We start from the raw sequence: 20,137 nt of genomic DNA, 5'->3' as shown, positions 1-20,137 counted from the left end.
GGCCTCCTGGACCATGTGGTGAGCTGGCCCATGTGGAGTGCTGCTGCATGCAAGGAGCGTTGCCCTGCACAGGGGTGTCCCCCACGCAAGGAGTGGCCCCTGCTCAAGGAGTGCAGCCCCACACAGGAGAGCAGCCTGCCTAGGAGTGGTGACGCCCACATGGAGAGCTGACACAGCAAGTTGACGCAACAAAAAAGAGACACAGAACATATAATAACATGACTTCGGGAAGCGGTTTGACCTAATGTAAGGGGGAAATGGAAAGGAGAAATGAGATTATAAGGCTGTGAGTCTCTAAAAAAGAGTCTGGAGGTTGTCAGAAGGAATACCCCTATGTACAACTGAACAGAGTCTAAGAGACAGATAAGGTAGATACAACCCCAGGTATTGGTTCTTTTGAGGGATAAAGAGACCCACGGGTTCTATGGCCATGGCAGAAGGGGTTCACTGCCATGACAGATGGCCCTTCTTTGGAGCTGGTGTTTCTGCGTGATGGAAATGGACTCAGAGGGGATCTCTTTTCACAAGACTTGCATGCTACTTTATTGGAATTGTAGTTGGTGCTGAGTTTAAGATATATGTAGGGGATTTGAATCTCTGGACTGATAATATGACACCCAGGCCCAGAGCCTCAACAGACTTCAGCTCCTACACTTTGACTTATTGGACTTACTCCACTCAGCTAACATGGAGTTGAAGAAGGTCAACCACCACAACATGGAGCCTAGAGTGTCTACAACTAGAAGCGGGAAGAGTGCATCCAGTACCCATGTGGAATCTAAGCCCTCACTTGACATAGGTGTGCAATGGACACAACCAATCCAATGTCCACAGAGGAAATGTGAAATGGGTGTGGGAACGGTAGCCATGGGGGCTGCTGGGTGTGGGGAACGGGAGGAAGAGATGAGATGTGGAGGCGTTTTCGGGACGTGGAGTTGTCCTGGATAGTGCTTCACGGACAATTACGGGACACTGTAGATCCCCCCAGGGCCCACTGGATGGAACGTGAGAGAGTCTGGGCTATGATGTGGACCATTGACTATGGGGTGCAGTGATGCTCAGAGATGAACTTACCAGGTGCAATGGATGTATCACGATGATGGGAGAGAGTGTTGCTGTGGGGGGAGTGGGGGGCGGGGGCGGTGGGATTGAATGGGACCTCATATATTTTTTTTAATGTAATTAAAAAATAATAATAATAAATAAATATTTTTTTTTAAAAAACCATTAAAAAAAAAAAAAAAAGAGACACAGAGAAGAGACAATATGAGATGCAGCAAACTAGGGAGCTGGTGGAGCAAGAGAATGATCTCTCTCCCACTCTGGAAGGTCCCAGGATGGGTTCCTGGAGCCGCCTAATGAGAATGCAACAGACACAGAAGAACACACAGCAAATGGACATAGAGAGCAGACAACAGAGGGCAGGGAGAGGGGAGAAATAAGAGAAAAAAAAAACAATAAAAAAAAAATTTAGAATTGGAATGGAGAGCACATGAAAGGACTGGCTCTTTGCGACAGAATAATTATCATCATCTAAAAGCATTCACTGGGCCCTGTCTACTGTGTACATCTGGCTTTAAGTATTACAGAGAAAACATGCTTTCATTTCTTTATTCCAAACATTTCTTCTGAGAGCCTGAGGGCCTTTATATAGCTCTCTTTACTCAGATCTCTGTTATGACAGATGATCTCTGAGATGACTCCTAGGCCTCTTTCCCACGCATACGTACTTTGGTTGTTCTACATTACTCCAAAGAAAAAGCCATAAACTCAGAAACACCTTTTAGTTTTACAACATTCTGGATACCTTTCAGTCTTTATGCTCTACCACCTGGAAAGGTATTAGGTTAAAACCTATGAAATTCCTGTTTTATATAGGTCAAAATGAAAATGCTATACTTTCAAGAATTTTTTTTCAATCAAAATACCATTAGCACACTTACTCTAATGGGGTATTAAGTTACATATACCATAGTTACAAAATTCAGCATTTTTAAACTGATAAAATTTACTCAAATCCTCCAATTACTACCTTTCAGCTGGGGAATGTTCTGTTTTCTTAGAGTTCCAAATAATGAAAAAGGTGGTAATATGTTGAAAAGAGGTCCAGTGAGTATGATGGATGTGGCAAAACTTCTTAGCTCAATTAACTTTGCTATGGTGTTTTGTGATGTCTGTGGTCTAACACTGTCATGGGAAAATATGGGTCCATGCCTTTAGATCAATTTTTGATACATAATTTCAATTTCTTGGCAATAAGATGTTATTGTTTCACCTAAATTAAAAAGCGGCAATGAAATATTCCCTTTGCAGACTACCATACAGTTGTCAGAACATTTTTTTATTTCAATGACAGTTTTGACACGTTTGAAAACTTCATCAACATCCAGCCATTGTCCAGATCACTTTCAACTGTCATACAATTATCCATTTTTTATCATAGATTATAATCTTCTCCAAAATAGGTCTCTGCTTTTTCAAATCTTAAAGGATGAGCACATCTCTAACCATCTCAGTTTATAATCATCCATCAACTGGTGTGCTACCAACCCACTTGTCCAATTTTTTCACCTTCCCTATTGCAGCCAAGTGTCGAGAAATTGTTGTAGCAGAAACTCCTAAGTCGGCTGCAAGGGCTCGAATTGCCATTTTGGGGTTAGCTTCCACCACAGCTCTTAACTGATCTTCATTTAAAACAGATCTGGGTCTGCCACGAGGCTCATTTTTCAGACTCATATCCCCAGAACGAAATTTTTCAAACCACCACCGGATAGTCCTTTCACTAACTGAACCTTTTCCAAAGACGAAATTGATATTTCTACTTGCCTCAGCTGCATTATGTCCCAGTTTAAATTCATATAAAAAAAGTATTCGCAAATCTTTCAAAGATATGGTATTGTTCACATCTGTGGAGAAAATAAACAAGAACTCAATTAAGGAAAACTGAATAGTACACCATTATGAATACTAAAAAGTACAACTGAAAATAGGTCAGATCACTTTACTAATCATGGTCAATTTTCAATGAGTCAAATATTAGCAATTTCATCTGAAGGAAAGATATCTTTTTATTTTTAAAGATAGACATCTTTATCCCTGTACTCTGCTGTCATCAGTTTATATCAGATGGATGTTATTTTCAACCCTTTTAGCTTTCTAATAAGAAATATAATTCCCTGTAATTTTATAAACATGAAGGAAATGTTTTCAAATTAAAATAAGATTTTTAAAAAATTTTTTAAAGATTATTTTTTTATTTTTCTCCCCAACCCCCCCACCAACCCAGTTGTCTGTTCTCTGTGTCTATTTGCTGCATGTCCTTCTTTGTCCACTTCTATTGCTGTCAGCGGCACGGGAATCTGTGTTTCTTTTTTGTTGTTGTTGTTGTTGTGTCATCTTGTTGTGTCAGCTCTCTGTGTGGGTGGCGCCATTCTTAGGCAGGCTGCACTTTCTTTCGCGCTGGGTGGGTCTCCTTATGGGGTGCACTCCTTGCACGTGGGGCTCCCTACGCGGGGGACACCTCTGCATGGCACAGCACTCCTTGTGCGCATCAGCACTGTACATGGGCCATCTCCACACACATCAAGGAGGCCCAGGGTTTGAACCACGGACCTCCCATGTGGTAGGCGGATGCCCTAACCATTGGGCCAAGTCCGCTTCCCTAAAATATGATTCGAAAGCAGTTAAAATGAGAAATTTTGAGTTGTATATATCTTACTACTTTTTTTTTTTTTTAATTAAAATGTGAGTTGTGCCTTTTTTTTTTCCTTCCTTAGAAGGCACTGGGGATTGAACCCAGGACCTCATGGGAAACAGGCACTCAACCACTGAGCTGCATCTGCTGCCCATGTATTGTTCTTTTAAATTGAAAAGCTCAAATCCTACCAAACAATTTTTTTCAGTATTATAAAATTCAGACCTAAGATCAATTTATATTTGAAAAACGTTCTCCAATAGTGTGTTGATAATACTGTTTCTTGTGTTTGTTGACAGAAGTATTTTAAGTCTTCCTCTTCCCCATTTCATCTCAATGGCTTTACAACCTCTGTTTTCTAAATCCTTATTTACTGTAGAATTTATCTTCTTTTGCCTAAAAATGTTTGACTCTTTTGGGTTTCATGCTTATTTTTGGAAGGATGAATAAAAATAATGTATTTAAGGACTGTGAAAGAACTATGTGCCTAAGTTCTCAAATTTCACCCTGGCAGTTAAGTATTCTAAATGGCACTAGAGTCTACTCCCTAGTGTACTTTTTTTCTTTTAAGATTTATTTTACTTATTTCTCTCCTCCCCCCACCCTCCCGCCACCCCAGTTGTCTGTTCTCTGTGTTCATTTGCTGCATGTTCTCGTTTTTGTCCGCTTCTGTTGTTGTCAGCGGCTCGGGAATCTGTGTGTTTTTTTGTTATTGTTGCATCATCTTGTGTCAGCTCTCTGTGTGTGCGGCGCCATTCCTGGGCAGGCTGCATTTTCTTTCGCGCTGGGTGGCTCTCCCCATGGGGCACACTCCTTGTCCTATACGGGGGGCACCCCTGCGTGGCATGGCACTCCTTGCGCACATCAGCACTGCGCGTGGGTATGTCACGGTTCTAGTGTACTTTCTGTAACTACAACCTTGACATGCATGTCCCCTGAGCCCATCAAGGGGTTTGAAGGAAGAGAAAGATTCAGCAGAATTCCTATCTGCAAAATGCCTGAGGTAATGAAGAATCTTAGGATGGAGAAGAAATTTATTTTAGTAGCCTTAGCTCCACCTATTATATATAATAGTAATAAACTATAAGTGTATATTATTCCACAGCAACTTTCATGCCTTTTTTCTCCCCTCTGCTTCTAAGACGGTGAACGGAAAGGGAAAATTCCTTTCTGTTCTCACTCAAACTCGATTTATCTTTTTCAAATATGCAGATTCTATTTTTTTTTTAAGATTTATTTTTTATTTATTTCTCTCCCCCCTCCCCACATTGTCTGCTTTCTGTGTCCATTCACTTTGTGTTCCTCTGTGTCTGCTTGCATTCTTGTCAGCAGCACCAGGAATCTATGCCTCTTTTTTAGTTGCATCATCTTGCTGCAACAGCTCTGTATGTGTGCAGCGCCATGCCTGGGCAGGCTGCGCTTTTTTTGCGTGGGGTGGCTCTCCATGCAGGGCACACTCCTTGCACGTGGGGCTCCCCTACGCAGGGGATACCCCTGCATGGCAAGGCACTACTTGCTGTGCATCAGCACCAGGTGGCCCAGCTCACCACATGGGTCAGGAAGCCCTGGGTTTGAACCCTAGACCTTCCATTTGGTAGGCAGATGCTCTATAAATTGAGCCTAATCTGCTTCCCACTAATCTTCTATTACCAAAAAATAAAAATAATCTGACCTTAATCATAATATATTGTTACAAGAAAACAAGAACACTTATTACAAACATAAATTAAGTATAAGGAAAGTAAGTAGCTTTAGCTCCTGATACACTGAAAGCAATTATCTTGTTGCTCCTATATGTAATGAAAATGAGGAAGAGGAGTTTCTAGGAAATAGAGTAGATTTAATTGATGTAAGATGTCACCCCTTCTACTGCTGATAAGCAAACATACTAGTTAAGATAAAATAAAAAAACAATTGAGGGACACTGGATGTGGTTCAAGTCACAAGGCGTATGGAGGACCCAACCTGGTTTGATCCCTGGGGCCTCCTGGTGAAAAAGAGAAAGCATGCCTGCGCAACGAGCCAAGTGCCCATGTGGGTGCCCACACACCTGAGTGCCTGTGCAAGTGCCTTTGTGGCGAACTGAGTGCCCATGTGAGTGCCTGTGTGGCAAGCCAGTGCCCGCATAGTGAGCCAAGTGCCTGCATGGAGAGCCAAGTGCCCACATGAGTGCCTGTGTGGTGAGCTAGTACCCACATGAGTCACTCAGCAAGATAATGATGAAGCAAAAGAGAGATGAAGGGGAGTGTCAAGGTGAAGCACAGCAGAGACCAGGAACTGAGGTGGTACAAATGACAGGGAACCTCTCTCCACATCAGAGGAGGATTGAATCCTGGTGAATCCTAGAGGAGACAGACGAGAGGAGAAGGTAAGAGAAACAGATACAGAGGATCACACAGCAAATTGACACAGACAGCAAAAACAGCAGGGTAGGGAAGGGGGAGGGGAAGGAAAAAAAACAATTAAAACAAAACTAGTTTTAGTTGAGTCCAAAAGCAAGAAAGAGCATTTACCAAATGCAAAGAAAAAAAAAGGATGGAGAGAGGGAATCGGATGTGGATCAAGCAATTGGGCTCCCATCTACATTTGGGAGGTCCAGGGTTCGATTCCTGGGGCCTCCTGGAGAGGGTAAGCTGGCCCGAGTGGAGAGCTGGCCCAAGCAGAGTGCTGGCCTGCACAGGAATGCTGGACCATGTGGCAAGAGGGCCAGAGCAGAGAGCAAGATGATGCAACACAAAGAGACACAGAGGAGAGACAATAAGAGACACAGCAGACCAGGGAGCTGAGGTGGCGCAAGAGATTGAGCACCTCTTTCCCACTCTGGTAGATCCCAGGATCGGTTCCCAGTGCCACCTAAAGAGAAGACAAGCAGGCACAGAAGAATGCACAGTGAATGGACATTGAGAGCAGACAATAAGGGGGATGGAGAGAAATAAATAAATAAATCTTTTTTAAAAAGGGGGCAATGGGGGAATGGGAGCAGATGTGGCTCAAGCAGTTGAGTACCCACCCCCTGACATGGGAGTTCCCAGGTTCCGTTCCCAGTGCCTTCTGAAGGAGCAAAACAAACAAGAGGCAAAACAAACAAAAAAACCAACTCAGGGGAGAGCCATATCAACTGCCCACATACAAGGTCCCACCCCAGTACCTCAAAAAAAGAAAAGGATAGGGTAAGACAGACTCAACACCATAGTGGTGAAGGGACACATGAACAGAAGAATTTATATTCCAGAATTATAAAGAATAGAACAATTCAATACAAAGATATTTAAAAATAACTATGCTTAAAATGTTCCAAGAAAAACACTTAAAAATAGAATCCATTAGGCAAGAGGGCCAAAGTAAAAAAAACAAAACAAACCCATATTGCATTCATTCATTCATTCACTCACTCACTCACTCACTCACTCACTCACTTACTTATTTATTTAGAGGTCCCAGGGCTGGGATTGAATTTGGGACCTCGTATGTGAGAAGCTGGTTTTCAACCACTGAGTCATATTGGCTCCTCTGAGTTGGTTTTGCTGTTTTTTGTTTTAGGAGGTACTGGGCATGGAACCTGGGACCTCCCAAGCAGGAAGCAAGCACTTTACCACTTGAGCCATATCCACTCCCCCCACATTGCATTTAGATTTCATGTCTCTTTATTCTCTAATCTGTGACAGTTGTTCAATATTTCCTTGTTTTTCATGACCTTGACTCTTGAAGAGTGCTATGGAGTTTGCCAAATGGTGATTTTCTATTTTCCCCATTCCGTCTACATTTATTAAAGTTGTCCCTTCTCCCTCATTTACTTAATTATATCAATATGGACTCATGGATATTTACTTTATTCTACAGATTACAAACCAATGACTATTCATTTTGTTGTTCAGATTGCTTCATTTTTGGCCATTAGGAGTTCCTTCAAGTTGGCTTCCAAGTTGGTTCTCATTCTGTTTTGGGGGGTTTTATTTTTGTTTTCTTAGCATTTCCTTAGTTCTGGCACCTCAAGATGTTCCAGCCTCTTCTAGTATTTTCCTTGTCACAATCCTGAAATCAACCACATCCCCAAAGAGCCTTGGTTTCTTTTATTGGAGAATGGTATTTAGAAATCCAAATCTGGGTACTAGGTTTGTTCACTACTACCGGGGTGTCATTGCTTTTAAATACATGAATGCATACTAACCTATTGGTATACCGGTATCTCAGGTTCTAATCCAACCCCACAGAGTTCATTTCAGCCTTTCTCTTTCCTCATTTATGAGGAACTTGGTTCTTATTATCTAAAATATATTTATCTATTTGTTCAATCCTAATATTCACAAAAGTATTTCAGAATTACTAAGGCTCTGAGAAACACATTCACTGATTCTATTCCAGTATTTATGTCCAGTTCTTTTTGTCTTTAGCTTTACAATATCTAGTCAAGATACAGTTTTCCAAAATTATTTAGGTTTATTATTTTGTTCCCCACCCCCTTCAGTGTCACTCCTTCCTCACCCCTGCTACCCAGTTCCCATTCCCCATTTCTTTGCACTCCCTTTCCTATCCGCCCCTACAAGTAACCAGCCACTTAAATTTCTGGATTATCCTCCCAGTATTAAGTTTGCATAAATGAGCAGATATGTATGCCCTGTCTTTTTTTTAAAGATTTATTTTATTTGTTTCTCCCTACCCCTCATTGTTTACATTTCCTGTGTCTATTTGTTGTGTGCTGGTGTTCTCTTTCTAGGAGGCACCAGGAACTGAACCCAGGGACCTCCCAATGTGGGAGGGAGACTTTAACGGCCTAACCCACCTCCATTCCCAATATGTACTGTCTTATATCCCTTTCTTTCTTACATAAAGAGTAGCATACTAGAGATACTCTTGTGCTTTGCTTTTTCCCCTTAATATCATATTCTGGCAAACAGTCCATATATCAGTACACAGAGATCATCCTCATTTTTTTTCTTTTTTTTTTTAATGTATGACTATACCATTGTTTATTAAATCATTTTCCTATTTAGGTTGTTTCCAATATTTTGAAATTACAACGATGCAGAAATGAATACCTTGTGCATATATATTTTCATATGGCCAAGGTATAGTTTCAGGGCAGAATCCCAGAAATGGCCTTACCTATTCTTTTTTTTTTTTTTCAGGAGGTACCAGAGATTGAACCCAGGACCTCATACATGGAAAGCAGGCACTCAAGCACTTGAGCTACATATACTCTCCCCTTGCCTAGTCTTTTAATTGGGTTATTTGTCTTTTTATTATTGCGTTGTAAGAGTTCTTTATATATCCTGGATACAGGTACCTTGCATTATTAGATATATGAATTGCAAATATTCTGTCTTTTCACTTTCTTGGTAGTATTATTTGCAACAGAAAAATTTTAAATTTTGATGTAGGCCAATTTATTTTTCTTTTGTTTGTTATTATTATTTATTTGTGAAATTGTTGCCTACTCCAAGGTCACAAAGATTTACAGCTCTGGTTTTTTTCTAAGTTTTAGAGCATAAAACTCTTATAGAATAGTATAGCTCTTAAATTTAGGTCTATGACCAATTTTAAGTTAAATTTTGTGTACATTGTGAGATAGAGGCCCAAATTCACTGTTTTGCATATGGATATCCATTTGTCCAAGAAACATTTGTTGAAATGACTATCCTAACTCCATTTAATTGCTTTGGCATCCTTGTTGAAAGTCAGCTGGCCATTCTTACATGTTTGCTTTTCCATATGATCGCCAGTATCGGCTTGCCTAACTATAAAGTAGCTTGTTGGTATTTTTATTAGGATTGCTTTGAATTTAAAACTTAACTTAGGGGGGATTGACATCTTTATGGTGTTGAATAATCCTATCCAAGAACTGAGGATGTCTTTCCATTATTAAAAATCTGCTTTAGTATCTTTCAGGAGTATTTTAAATTTTCCTTGTAAAGGTTTTGTACATTTCCTATTAAATGTATCTCTAAGTATCATATTTTCTATGTTGCCATTGTAATTGGGGTCTTCTCAAACATTACATGCTTGGTTTATTATTTATGTATATGAAAGCCACTGATTTTTGTATGCTAATTTCATATTCTACTACTTCATTGAATTCTTTCACTTAAGTTAGATTTATCACTGATTTTCTGAAGTACAGGTATACTATCATAGCATTTGGAGATAGAGGTAGGTCTACTTCTTTGTTAGCTATTCTTATGCTTCTCTCTGATTTCTCTTGTCCAACTGCATTGGCTAATTTACCTCTAATATAATGCTGAACAGTAGTGGAGACAGTGGGCATCCTTACTTTTTTCCTTATCTTAATAGAAATGCCCCTAGTATTTTCCCATAAAATAAGCTACTAGCTTTAAAACCAAAGCATATAGACTTATCACACTAAAAAAAAGTATTCCTCATTTCATATTTTCTAGTATGTTTTTTAAATCATGAATGGTACTGAATTTTGTTAAAAGCTTTCTCACCATCTATGGAGATAATTTTGATTTTCTTTTCCTTAGGTTTATTAATAGGATATATAATATTATGGATTTCCTAATACTGAAAAAAACCTTGCATTTCTGGAATAAATCCAGCCTTAGAACTTTTTCATTTGCTCTTTCCCCTGTCTAGAATTTGCTTTCCCCTGGTTTTCACTTGTCTAGCCTCTGAAACTGTGAGCGAATAAATTCATGTTTTTAAACCAACCCATTGTATAGTATTTTTTTATTTTATTTTTTTAAAGATTTATTTATTTATTTCTCTCCTCTCCCCTCCCCTCCACCCCGGTTGTCTGTTCTCTGTGTCTATTTGCTGTGTCTTCTTCTTTGTCCGCTTCTGTTGTTGTCAGCAGCATGGGAATCTGTGTTTCTTTTTGTTGCATCATCTTGCTGTGGCAGCTCTCCGTGTGTGCAGTGCCATTCCTGGGCAGGCTGTACTTTCTTTCGCGCTGGGCGGCTCTCCCCACAGGGCACACTCCTTACGCATGGGGCTCCCCTACACGGGGGACACTCCTGCGTGGAACGGCACTCCTTGTGCGCACCAGCACTGCACATGGGTCAGCTGCACACAGGTCAAGGAGGCCCGGGGTTTGAACCGCGGACCTCCCATGTGGTAGACGGATGCCCTAACCACTGGGCCAAGTCTGCCACCAGTATAGTATTTGTTTTAGATGCCCAGCAACTAAAACAATCCTATTCAGGCCTTAGCTAAAAATGTCAACTCCTCAGAGGCATTTCCTAACCATAAAGGTAGCCTTCTAATCCTCTAGGACAGTATCCTTTTTTAATTCCCTACCCAGCACTTATTACTAGCTGATATTTTTCTTGTATATTCACTGTGTATCTCTCTCCACTAGAATGTAAGCTTCATGACAGCAGTGAACTTGTCTCAATAGATTTACTGCTATATGCTCAAGACATACAGTACCTGGCATATGCCAGGCACTCAATAAATGTAATAACTTCTGTTTTGAGTTCAAAACTGTAAGAATATCTGATTTCATCATGGGAAAACAATAACAAAAGCCTGCCTTCTCTGAACAAATTTAATGAATAAATCTAGATTTGTCTACACTGAAAACAAAGCTACAAGTTGAAACAAAACTATAATCAGCAATTTTTTCATCTAAATCAATGAATTAAAAAAAAACTACTTGAAAAAGTATATTATATTAACACTAACACCAAGGTTCCCTTTCTTTTAAAGTCAACATTTTCAAACTAAAATTTCTCATTAAAATTTTTTACAAGCTTTATCATTATGGTGCAGTAATTAATATTTAAATTGGATAAGGAACAAACCAACATCATAAACAGACTTACTGTCTCTAACAAAAGCCATACAATAGTTAAATAGCTTTTAATATTTTAACTTTGGGAAGTGGGCGTGGCTCAACTGATAAGAGTGTCCGCCTACCATATGGAGGGTCCAGGGTTCGATACCCAGGGCCTCATGACCTGTGTGGTGAGCTGGCCCATGTGAGTGTTGCTGCAACACAAGGAGTGCCATGCCCCTAAGCAGGGGCGCCCCACATGCAAGGAGTGAGCCCTTCAAGGAGAGCTGCCCCACATGAAAAAAGTGCAGCCCACCCAGGAGTGGTGCCACACACACAGAGAGCTGACACAGCAAGACAATGCAACAAAAAGTGACCCAGTTTCCCAGTGCCGCCTGACAATGCAAGCGGACGCAGAACACACAGCAAATGGACAAAGCAGACAACAGGAGGGAAGGGGAGAGAAATAAATAAAATAAATCTTTAAAAAAATATATTTTAACGTCATCAAAAAAAAAACCTCACAAAAAGTAAATCTTAAAATTATGATAGAAACTAGAAAAGGTGGAAAAGTTGTAAGAATCTCACAATTACCTGTAAAAGGGGGTGCTTTCTCTGTGTGTTTTACTTTTAGAAGTTTCCTATTAATAAATATGTAACCACAGGAACAAGATTTACATGCAACAGGAACCTGGAAGAAAAAAAGAAAGAAAAATATATTACTATACTATTATTAAACTTTTAAGTGTTTATGCAGGCTCTTTTTTTTCTCTCTCCCCCTGCCCCCCACCGCCATTGTCTGTTCTCTGTGTTCATTTGCTGTGTGTTCTTCTGTGTCCGCTTGTATTCTTGTCAGAGGCACCGGGAATCTGTGTCTCTTTTTGTTGCATCATCTTGCTGTGTCAGCTCTCTGTGTGTGTGTGGCACCACTCCTGGGCCAGCTGCGCTTTTTTTTTTTTTTGCGTAGGGCAGCTCTCCTTACAGGGTGCACTCCTTGAGTGCAGGGTTCCCCTACACGGGGACACCCCTGCATGGCATGGCACTCCTTGTGCGCATCAGCACTGCGTGTGGGCCAGCTCACCACACGGGTCAGGAGGCCTTTGGTTTGAATGCTGGACCTCCCATGTGGTAGGCAGACACTCTACTAGTTAAGCCAAATCCACTTCCCATATGCAGGCTCTTTAAACTGAACAGTAAGTTACCTGAAGGTAGAAGTCACATTTATATTTAAATCTACCTAAATATAAAATATTATTTGAGATAGGAATTATTACTTTCCCATTCTCTTAATGCTTAACAGTTCCATGCACATAGTAAATGCTTATTATATGCTAATGTGAGTGCCCAGGGAAAGAATGTAATGAAAATAAGTATTTCCTAAATTTTGGAAATGGATGATAGTGATGGTAGCACAACATTGTGAAAGTAATTAACACCAATGAATTATATATCTGACTGTAGTTAAGGGGGGAATTTTAGATGGTATATAGATTATTAAAATTTTTTTAAAAACAAAAAACTTTCCAACCCAGAAAACAAAAACAAACATAGAAGACATTATTGGGACAACTGAAAAAAAATGGGATACGAACTGTACATTTCATTATCAATGTTAATTTTGAGCTTAGGTTAACAGTTGTATTTAAGGTAGTTACATAGTGTCTTTGTTCTCAGGAAATATAACTAGAACTGTTAAGTGTCAGAGAAGCTTAGATAACAGCTGATAGACAAAATAGAAATAATGATACAATAATGTCACAAAATGCTAAAAGTTGATAAATCTGGGCATTTAAGTAAGGGGGTATATTGGAGTTCTATGTATTGTTTTTATATTATTTTTACAACTTTCCTATAAGTTTGAAGTTATTTCAAAATAAAAAGTTTTTTTAAAAATAAAGATCAGTGAGAATAGTTTACAATATAGATTAGATTACAGAAAAGAGATTGGTTAGAAAATTATTGCTTTAATTCCAGGATGAAATGCTGTCGGCCTGTTTTGCAATGGTGGCAGGGAGAATATATTAAAGAATAAAAGATACATTTGATCAACATTTTAAATGGGGGAGGTGACGGGATTCAGGCACAGACTGATTACCAGCAATAAAACAAAATAGAAAATGACTCTCTTAAACAGTTCATCTCTGAGAGGGAAGGTGGCCAGTGCCACTGACAGAAAAAAAGAATAATTTACAATAGCCAGATTGAGGGGCAGGAATATGGAAGTGCAGAGGGAAAAAGATGTTGAGATAGAAGTTCTCCTATCTCTGCTCCAGGAAAGACCTTGAACAGATCCCATAGGTCTTGCAAGATTTCTGTTTCCCTTAACTATAAAATGAAGCAATCCATGATCTTTACTTTTTTTTTTTTAAAGTGAAGAAATGTTATTATACTATTTAACAGCATTATCAAGATATTATAAACAATAAATCGCACATATTAAAAATTCTAATTTAAGTTTTGACAAATTTGACCTGTAGAACCATCACCATATTCAAGATGGCGAACAATTCGATCATACCTAGAAGTATCTTCATGTCCCTTTGTAATCTTTCCCTCTTGCACTTCCCTGCCCCTCTTCAATATCTCCGGGCAACTACTTTCTGCATTGTCACTTTAGATTAGTTTGAATTTTCTACAGTTGTGTTTAAAGGAAATCATAAGTATGTACTTTTTTTTTGGCTTCTTTCACTCAGTATAGTTATTTTGAGACTCATCCATGTTGCATGTAACAAGCTCATTTCTTTTTATGGCTGAGTAGTATTCCATTGCAAGAATATACCACAATTTGTTTTTCTTTAACCTACTAATGGACATTTGGAACATTTCCAGATTTTGGCTTTTAGAAATAAAGCTTCTATGAACATTTGTCTGTTACGAGTCTAGTATAAACATATGCTTCTCTTTCTTGGAAAAATATCTAGAGTGGAATGGCTAGATCATAAGGTAAGTTTAACTTTTTAAGAAACTGCCAAATTATTTCCCAAAGTGGTTTTGCCATTTTACATTCCTACCATGACAGTATGAGAGTTCCAGTTCTTCCACCTAACCAACAGCTGGTGTGGTCATCTTTTTACTTTTAGCCATTCCAATAGACAGGTAGAGGGATCTCATTGTGGTTTTAATTTGCATTTCCCTGATGACTAACAATGTTTAGCACCTTTTCACGTGCTTATTTGCCATGCAGTTATCTACTTTGATAAAGTAGATGATGACAATGATGATGAAGATGATGATTCATGATGATGATTCAAACTTTGCCCATTTTTATTTTCTTATTGAGTTCAGAGAGTTCTTAATATTCTGGACACAAGTCCTCTATCAGATAAATGCTTTGCAAAGATTTTTATCCCAGTCTGTGGCTTCTTTTCATTCTCTTAACAGTGACTTTCAAAGAGCAGAAGTTTTAATTTTGATGAAATCCAACTTAACAATTTATTTTCTTTTATTGGTCATCCTTTTGGTGTTGTATCTAAGAAATATGTGCCTAACTCAAGGTCACCAAAGAGTCTTCTCTATATTCTTTTACAAGTTTTATAGCTTTATAATTTTCATTTAGGTCTATCATTTATCTTGAAATAATATGATACATATGGTATAAAAATCAAAGTACTTTTTTTTTTCTGTATGGATATCCAATAGATCCATCAGCATTTTTTAAAATCCTTTCTCTAATGTGGTCACCCCACAGAAAAGGGATGGACCTCCACCCAAACTTTCATACGTTAAAACTGATGATACCACACATACACCAAGAGGGTATGAAAAGACTTTCATGAGGTTTTCTGGAGAGAGCAGGACAGCCTCTCCAGCAGGCCCAAAAACAGTTTGAAAGAGTAAGGAAAGGAGATTATCTCAGTTTTTATTGTTGTTAGGGGGTGGGAAATGGAATGAGGGTTCCTGTGTGAAAGTCAGAGCTTGCTGGTTTGAACTTCCTGCTGACACTAAAAGAGGGAGCACTTTGCATTTTATCACCTTGCCCAAATGTGGGGCAGAGGGGAAAGGAGTGGTGATGCTTCAAAGCTGTCAGCAATCAAACATCACAAATGGAATCACACTACTACAATTCACCCTAATGTTTAACTGATGACTTTGAAATATGCCATGTTTCATCTTAACAAGAATTTGAACTTGTTTAAGCAAGTCCCTACGATGCTCTATGAAGCCTGCAGCCAGAAGCCAGAAAAGGAGGTGAAATTTCATTAAATGCCTTGTTCAAGAGCACAGGATTGTGAATTTTGAGAAGCAAAATGAGTGTCTTGGTCATTATCAATAATGTCTGCAACTCCAAAGGGGATAAGCAATGTCTTGGTGAGGCCTTGAATTGTGGCTTTAGCGTGCAGAGACACGTGCGACCTTAATTTATATTTTGAATATCCGTAAGGTAAGGGATTCCCAGAGTTCTTTACCCCAAAGTGGGCAACCCTGGGTAAAGAATTGCTGTTGACACCATTGGCCAGATCATTGACAATAGCCCAAGAGTCAGTAAAAATGGGACATTTGTTGGCCAGGGCATCCAGTGCTAAGATAACTGCCTGAAGTTTGGCTGATCCTTGATCAGGAAATTTCCCATTAAGAAAGGACAACAGCAGTTTTCCCAAGGGCTCCATCATGTGTAACAACATCTTTAAATGTACAAACACCCTTGGCTATTCACTCAGTTGATCCCAGTGGACTCTCCAGAAGAGGGGTGGCTTGTTCTAGCACTGTGGCATCTGGCAAGGGACTGAGGACAGGGAAGGTCACCACATCCTCCTACAGGTGGGATATGTCAGAGGGTCCAGATTTGGCTCTATATTGTAGATACTGTTTCCATTTTAGCAGGGAGACCTTGATGGCCATGCAGAGTTTGCAGGGTGCTGCTTCTGTGACCTAAGGCATAACAGGCAGGGCTGGGAGGGTCATAGACTCAGGGCCTGTGAGAGTCACTATTTCCAGAAGAGCCCAGCAAGTGCTGCTACTGGTATATAGCATGGGACCGAGGAGGGCAGGTTATTGTATCAAGGCTATGGATAACTTATGGCCATAGGTGGTCCAGACTCCTTAAGGCAAGGAAGGAGAGTGCTAAAGCCTCTATAGTGAAGAAGTCTCTGGGGCACTAATGGGAATGTCTGTTGTTTGCAATTTGGACAGATTCTAGAACCTTTTATTGTAGGGATCCCATTCAAAGTGGACTAATTTGTAAATAACAGCATAAAGGGATTTAAGGAAATGACGAATATGCTGCCTCCAGAAACCAAAAAGGTCTAAAGGATGTTAGGCTGGCTTTAACATTGTGGGAAGGGAAGGGAAAGGGCGGGGAGGGGAGGGGGAGGAGGAGGAGAAGGGAAGGGTGTGGGAAAGGAAGGGAAGGGCCAAAGACTTAAATTTTTTCCTTTTAGTTGATGTGTCAGAGTATCCATGCCAACTACAAGATATTTTAGGACATTGGATATTATTACTATGGGGAATTTAGGCAAATTAATAGTTCTAACATTGTCTTCTATATCTGGTAACTCCCCTGTATTAGTCAGCCAAAGGGGTGCTGATGCAAAGTACCAGAAATCTGTTGGCTTTTACAAAGGATATTTATTTGGGATAGAAGCTTACAGTCACAAGGCCCTAAAGAGTTCAACTTAAGGTACCATAAGAGGTCTTTCTCACCCAAAGTCTGTTCACATGTTGATGCACGATGGTGGGCAATGTCTGTGAGGGTTCAGCCTTCCTTCTTCCTCTTAAGGCTCCATGGTCCCAGCTTCTTCACAAGGTCAGCTGTAAACCAGCAGGCTCATCTCTCTTCCCACAGCCTCTGCCACGTCTAGTGAGCTGTCCCTCTTCCTCTGTGTTCTTCTCTGGGTTCTTGATTGAGCATCCATTTATATACAGCCCACCAAGGGGGCAAGGACTCAACCCTGCACGCCCTAATATGGTCAAATCAGAACCCTAATCTTAACATAATTTAACCAAAGGCATCTCAGCTGAATGTAATACAATCAAAGGACATCACACCTAGAGGAACAGACCAGTTTATAAACAGAATCAATTATCTATTTTGGAATTCATAAATACTATCAAACTGCCACATCCCCTAAGAGTATAGGGGCACCTTGTTTAAATTTAGTGGCATCCCCAAGTATAATTGTAATTTGAGAGCCAGTATCAATCAAGGCACTGAGCATTTCAGCAGACATTAAAGTTAATTCAGAAACTACATTCTAGAGGTGCAAAAGTCTTTTACAAACTGTTATATAAATTCTTTTAGTAAATTTTGGATTTCCAATAGAGGCAAACTGAAAAAAAAAAAAAAAAAAAAAAACCTTTGTTTCAGTTTTATTTTTGTTTTTTTGAGGTACAGGGGGCTGGAGATTGAACCCGGAACCTCATATGTGGGAAGCAGGCATTCGTCCACTAACTCAGGGAACATAGGCTTCCCTGAGTTGGCTTTTTTGTTTGTTTTGCTTGTTGTTTGTTTTTGTTTTCTTAGGAGGCACTGGGAACTGAACCCGGGCCCTCCCGTGAGGCAGGAGCTCAACCACTTGAGCCACACCTGCTCTCCTGTTTCAGTTTTTTGTTTCCTTAGTATTTTTGGATGCTTACCCCCAATCTCCTCATCTCAGAATCTGTGAGGCTACACCTGAGTATCCTTCTCTGCATCATGGCCCAGAAATTCTCTTAAAACAGTAAATTAGGGCAATCATAGGTTTTGCCTTGCTTGTGTCCCATTTCTCAAGGTCATCTGTCTTTCATTGCCTGATATCTAGTGTCTTGAAAACCACAGTTGCAAATACTTTGTCTATTTTTTTATGGTTGTTTCAGACAGGAGGGCAAAATTGATCTATTACTAGATCTTGTCCAAAAATGAAAGTCTTTCATCATATTGTTTGTTTTGTTTACTTTTTATGGGAAATAACCGTAGATTCACAAGCAGTTGTGATAAATAATAGAGAAATACCTTGTATATTTTGTCTAGTCTCCCGCCATAGTAACACTTTGCAAAGTGTTACTATTTCATCACATTTTAACACTTAAGTTCCTGAAAGGAAAACTTTTGAGGACATTCGCCTGAACCCAAAAAACAGTTTCACACATGACAATCCTTACAATGATGAAAAATATGTCAAAAAATTTAATTTTAAATTATTTTTTATCCTAAATTTTTTTTAAAATTTTGTATTTTATTTTTAAAACTATCATTATTATTTCATTTTCTTATAAATAGTAGTTGGTTATTTTCTTAGCTTCATTTTTGAAGAAGTTTTGGATCACAGAAGGTTTACAACTGTGGCAGGGGAGGATCATTGATGCAGGGTGTCAGTGAAGGGGACACATGGGAGGAGGTTCACCTGGGGCATACCCCTAAGGCAAGAATGTGTTCAAGTGTTCATCGGGCGTTGTCAACAGTGGGCGGAGATTCACACAATAACCAAAAGAATATGAAATTCCCATCCAGGGGAGCTCTGCCACATTCTCTAATGGGACAGCGAGAATCCCCTAGTTATGGAAGCACTGACTAGTGAAGAAGAATGGACCATTGATGGGCCCTCAATATTGATGAATGTACTTATGAACCACTACTTTTGAAACTGAAACTTGGCCTAGTATTATAGGATGCTTAAGCATCCTGAGATGCCTCCTTGTTGCTCAAATGTGGCTTCTCTCTAAGCCAAACTCAGCATATAAATGCATTACCTGCCCCCCCAGTATGGAATATGATTCCCAGGGATGAGCCTCCCTGGCACCAAGAGATTAATGCCAAGCACCAACTAACAATGCAAATGGATAAAGACCTTGATCAAAAGGGGGAAAGGGTAAAAACAAATGAGTCTATATGGCTGAGAGATTTCAAAGTGAGTTAAGAGGTCATTCCAGAGGTTACGCTTATGCACATCTCAGCAGGATCTCCTCGACCACCGAAGTAAATATTGCCTAAATACTGGAGACATCCAGACAACTACAGGCAGAGCAGACAGCTCAAGAGTTTGGTGCCCTGCCTGTGGGCCCTATTTGGGAATTTATGCTCCCCAGGGTGACAGAGTTGGACTCAGTTGTGGTTTCCCTACACATGGCTCTTCTGCCCCTTCTGTTTGAACCTATAGTTAGTGCTAGAGTTGATAGGTGTATGTCCAAGAGACATGTACCAGCTGGGCCCTGAATCTCAACAGAGTTGCAACACCTACTCTCCAGTTCATTGGACTCACCCGAGACAACTAACAAGGAGATGATAATGGACAACCATCCCAAGAAGCAGAGAAAATTGCAACTGCAAGCAAGATAGTCCCATCCATCTGCCCCATGGGATCTAAGCCCCCTCTCAACTAAAGGTGCACTAGGCATCACCATCCAAGAATCCTCAGGATTGGGGAATGAATGATGGACTAGAGTAGTCTTACCAGTATGCTAGTACAGACATATTGTGATTCTAGCAATGAAAGAACTTTTATCATTGATGTGGAGGCAGTGGCCACTGGAGGTTCTGAGGGGAGGGAGAGGCAAAAAATGGTATAATAGGGGGACATTTTGGGGACTTGGGAATTGTCCTGAATGACACTGTAGGAAATGCAAATCAAAACCACAATGAGATATCACTTCACACACACTATGGGGCTACAATAAAATTTTCATTAAAAAGGAAAATAACAAGTGTTTGCCAAAATATGAAGAAACTGAAACCCTTGCTCAGTGCTGATGGTAATATGAGTAAAGTCGTGCAATCACTAGAGAAAAATTTGGTGGTT

At 39.9% G+C, this 20,137-nt stretch overlaps 1 protein-coding gene across 1 annotated transcript in view; it reads right to left on the bottom strand.

Moving 5' to 3' along the window:
* Nucleotides 1–2,322: 2,322 nt before the first annotated feature.
* Nucleotides 2,323–20,137, bottom strand: part of LOC131274336 (histone-lysine N-methyltransferase SETMAR-like) — a 33,469-nt gene continuing 15,654 nt past the window's right edge. The window contains exons 2-3 of the mRNA XM_058280068.2: nt 12,021–12,117; nt 2,323–2,906 (exon numbers count right to left, since the gene is read on the bottom strand). Coding sequence (XP_058136051.1) covers nt 2,524–2,906; nt 12,021–12,117 — 480 coding nt within the window. The 3' untranslated portion in view covers nt 2,323–2,523. The remainder of the gene's footprint in view (nt 2,907–12,020; nt 12,118–20,137) is intronic.

Source organism: Dasypus novemcinctus, chromosome 18, assembly GCF_030445035.2.
Source record: "Dasypus novemcinctus isolate mDasNov1 chromosome 18, mDasNov1.1.hap2, whole genome shotgun sequence".
Classification (NCBI taxonomy): domain Eukaryota; kingdom Metazoa; phylum Chordata; class Mammalia; order Cingulata; family Dasypodidae; genus Dasypus; species Dasypus novemcinctus.
This window is presented reverse-complemented; position numbering and strand designations above follow the sequence as displayed.